The sequence below is a fragment of the Oncorhynchus mykiss genome, chromosome 10 (assembly GCF_057628025.1).
Source record: "Oncorhynchus mykiss isolate SJ-2025 chromosome 10, ASM5762802v1, whole genome shotgun sequence".
NCBI classification, from domain to species: Eukaryota; Metazoa; Chordata; class Actinopteri; order Salmoniformes; family Salmonidae; genus Oncorhynchus; species Oncorhynchus mykiss.
In genome coordinates, this window is record NC_143031.1 from 84,364,038 (window position 1) to 84,365,911 (window position 1,874).

The 1,874-nt window shown below is 56.0% G+C and overlaps 1 protein-coding gene across 1 annotated transcript in view; it reads right to left on the reverse strand.

Annotated features, from left to right (window-relative positions):
- Nucleotides 1-499: 499 nt before the first annotated feature.
- Nucleotides 500-1,874, reverse strand: part of LOC110517091 (phosphatidylinositol 4-kinase type 2-beta) — a 21,176-nt gene continuing 19,801 nt past the window's right edge. The window contains exon 11 of the mRNA XM_090188201.1: nucleotides 500-1,299. Coding sequence (XP_090044327.1) covers nucleotides 1,126-1,299 — 174 coding nt within the window. The 3' untranslated portion in view covers nucleotides 500-1,125. The remainder of the gene's footprint in view (nucleotides 1,300-1,874) is intronic.

Consider the following 1,874-nt stretch of genomic DNA (forward strand, 5'->3'; position numbering starts at 1 on the left):
CTGTATTCCCCTAAGTGCACTAGCCCCCCCTTATGGGGCCTCTGGTCAGACGTAGTGCAGGACTGGATAGTGAATAGGGTTCCATCCAGGACGTCCTGGGTTCTCCTCTGAGCTCAACACACTCGGGATACGTTCCAAATTGAACACTATCACCTTCCTAGGTGCACTAATCCCATTGACCGGGACCTAATGTAGGGCACTATAAAGGGAATAGGGAGCCATTTGGGATGTTTCTCCAGATGTGTGACGTCCAACTCCAAACCAATCCCTCTGGAGGAAAGATGTTCTGAGAGTCTCTTCATTTCTCCCTCTCTCACCCTCTCCCTCCCTCACCCTCTCCCTCCCTCACCCTCTCCCTCCCTCACCCTCTCCCTCCCTCACCCTCTCTCACCCTCTCCCTCTCCCACTTTCACCCTCTCTCACCCTCTCCCACTCTCACCCACTCCTTCTCTCCCCCACTCCTTCTCTCCCCCTCTCCCTCGCTCTCTACCAGGAGGAAAGATGCTCTGAGAGTCTCTTCATTTCTCGCTCTCACCCTCTCCCTCTCTCACCCTCTCCCTCCCTCACCCTCTCCCTCCCTCACCCTCACCCTCTCACTCTCTGACCCTCTCACTCTCTGACCCTCTCACTCTCTGACCCTCTCACTCTCTGACCCTCTCACTCTACCAGGAGGAAAGATGCTCTGAGAGTCCCTTCATTTCTCTCTCTCACCCTCTCCCTCTCTGACCCTCTCCCTCTACCAGGAGGAAAGATGCTCTGAGAGTCCCTTCATTTCTCTCTCTCACCCTCTCTCACCCTCTCTACCAGGAGGGTAGGTCATTGTGTTGCAGTGGAGGCTCCCTCTCTTCCCTCCCTCCTCATCTCTCCACCCACCCCTGCAGCAGCTCCTCCAGCCATCCCTCCCTCTACCAGGAAGAGAAGAACGGTCTCTTGCAGTGGAAGGTCTGGGTGAAAGCCGTTCCTAATGTTACCACCCTCCCCTGTCCTCCCCTGTCCTCTCTCCCTCTCCAGCCATCCCTCCCTCTACCAGGAAGAGAAGAATGGCCTCTTGCAGTGAAAGGTCTGGGTGAAAGCCGTTCCTAATGTTACCACCCTCCCCTGTCCTCTCTCCAGCCATCCCTCCCTCTACCAGGAAGAGAAGAACGGTCTCTTGCAGTGGAAGGTCTGGGTGAAAGCTGTTCCTAATGTCACCACCCTCCCCTGTCCTCCAGTCCGCCGTCTCTCCACCACGACTCTGGGCATCTGGACCAACTGAATGGGAGTTTTATTGTCCTTCAACGCCTGGCTCAGGTTTAAGATCTAGAGAGGAGAGACAGGAGGAGAGGAGAGAGAGAGACAGGAGGAGAGGGGAGAGACAGGAGGAGAGGAGAGAGACAGGAGGAGAGGAGAGGGAGGAGAGACAGGAGGAGAGGAGAGAGACAGGAGGAGAGGAGAGACAGGAGTAGAGGAGAGGAGAGAGAGAGACAGGAGGAGAGGAGAGAGAGACAGGAGGAGAGACAGGGGAGAGACAGGAGGAGAGGGGAGAGACAGGAGGAGAGGGGAGAGACAGGAGGAGAGGGGGGAGAGACAGGAGGAGAGGAGAGAGAGGAGAGAGACAGGAGTGGAGGAGAGAGAGGAGAGAGACAGGAGTGGAGGAGAGAGAGGAGTAGAGGAGAGGAGAGAGAGAGAGACAGGAGGAGAGGAGAGGAGAGAGAGAGAGAGAGGAGAGACAGGAGTAGAGGAGAGACAGGAATAGAGGAGAGACAGGAATAGAGGAGAGACAGGAGGAGAGGAGAGAGAGAAAGAGAGAGAGAGGAGAGACAGGAGTAGAGGAGAGGAGAGAGAGAGAGACAGGAGGAGAGGAGAGACAGGAGTAGAGGAGAGACAGGAGTAGA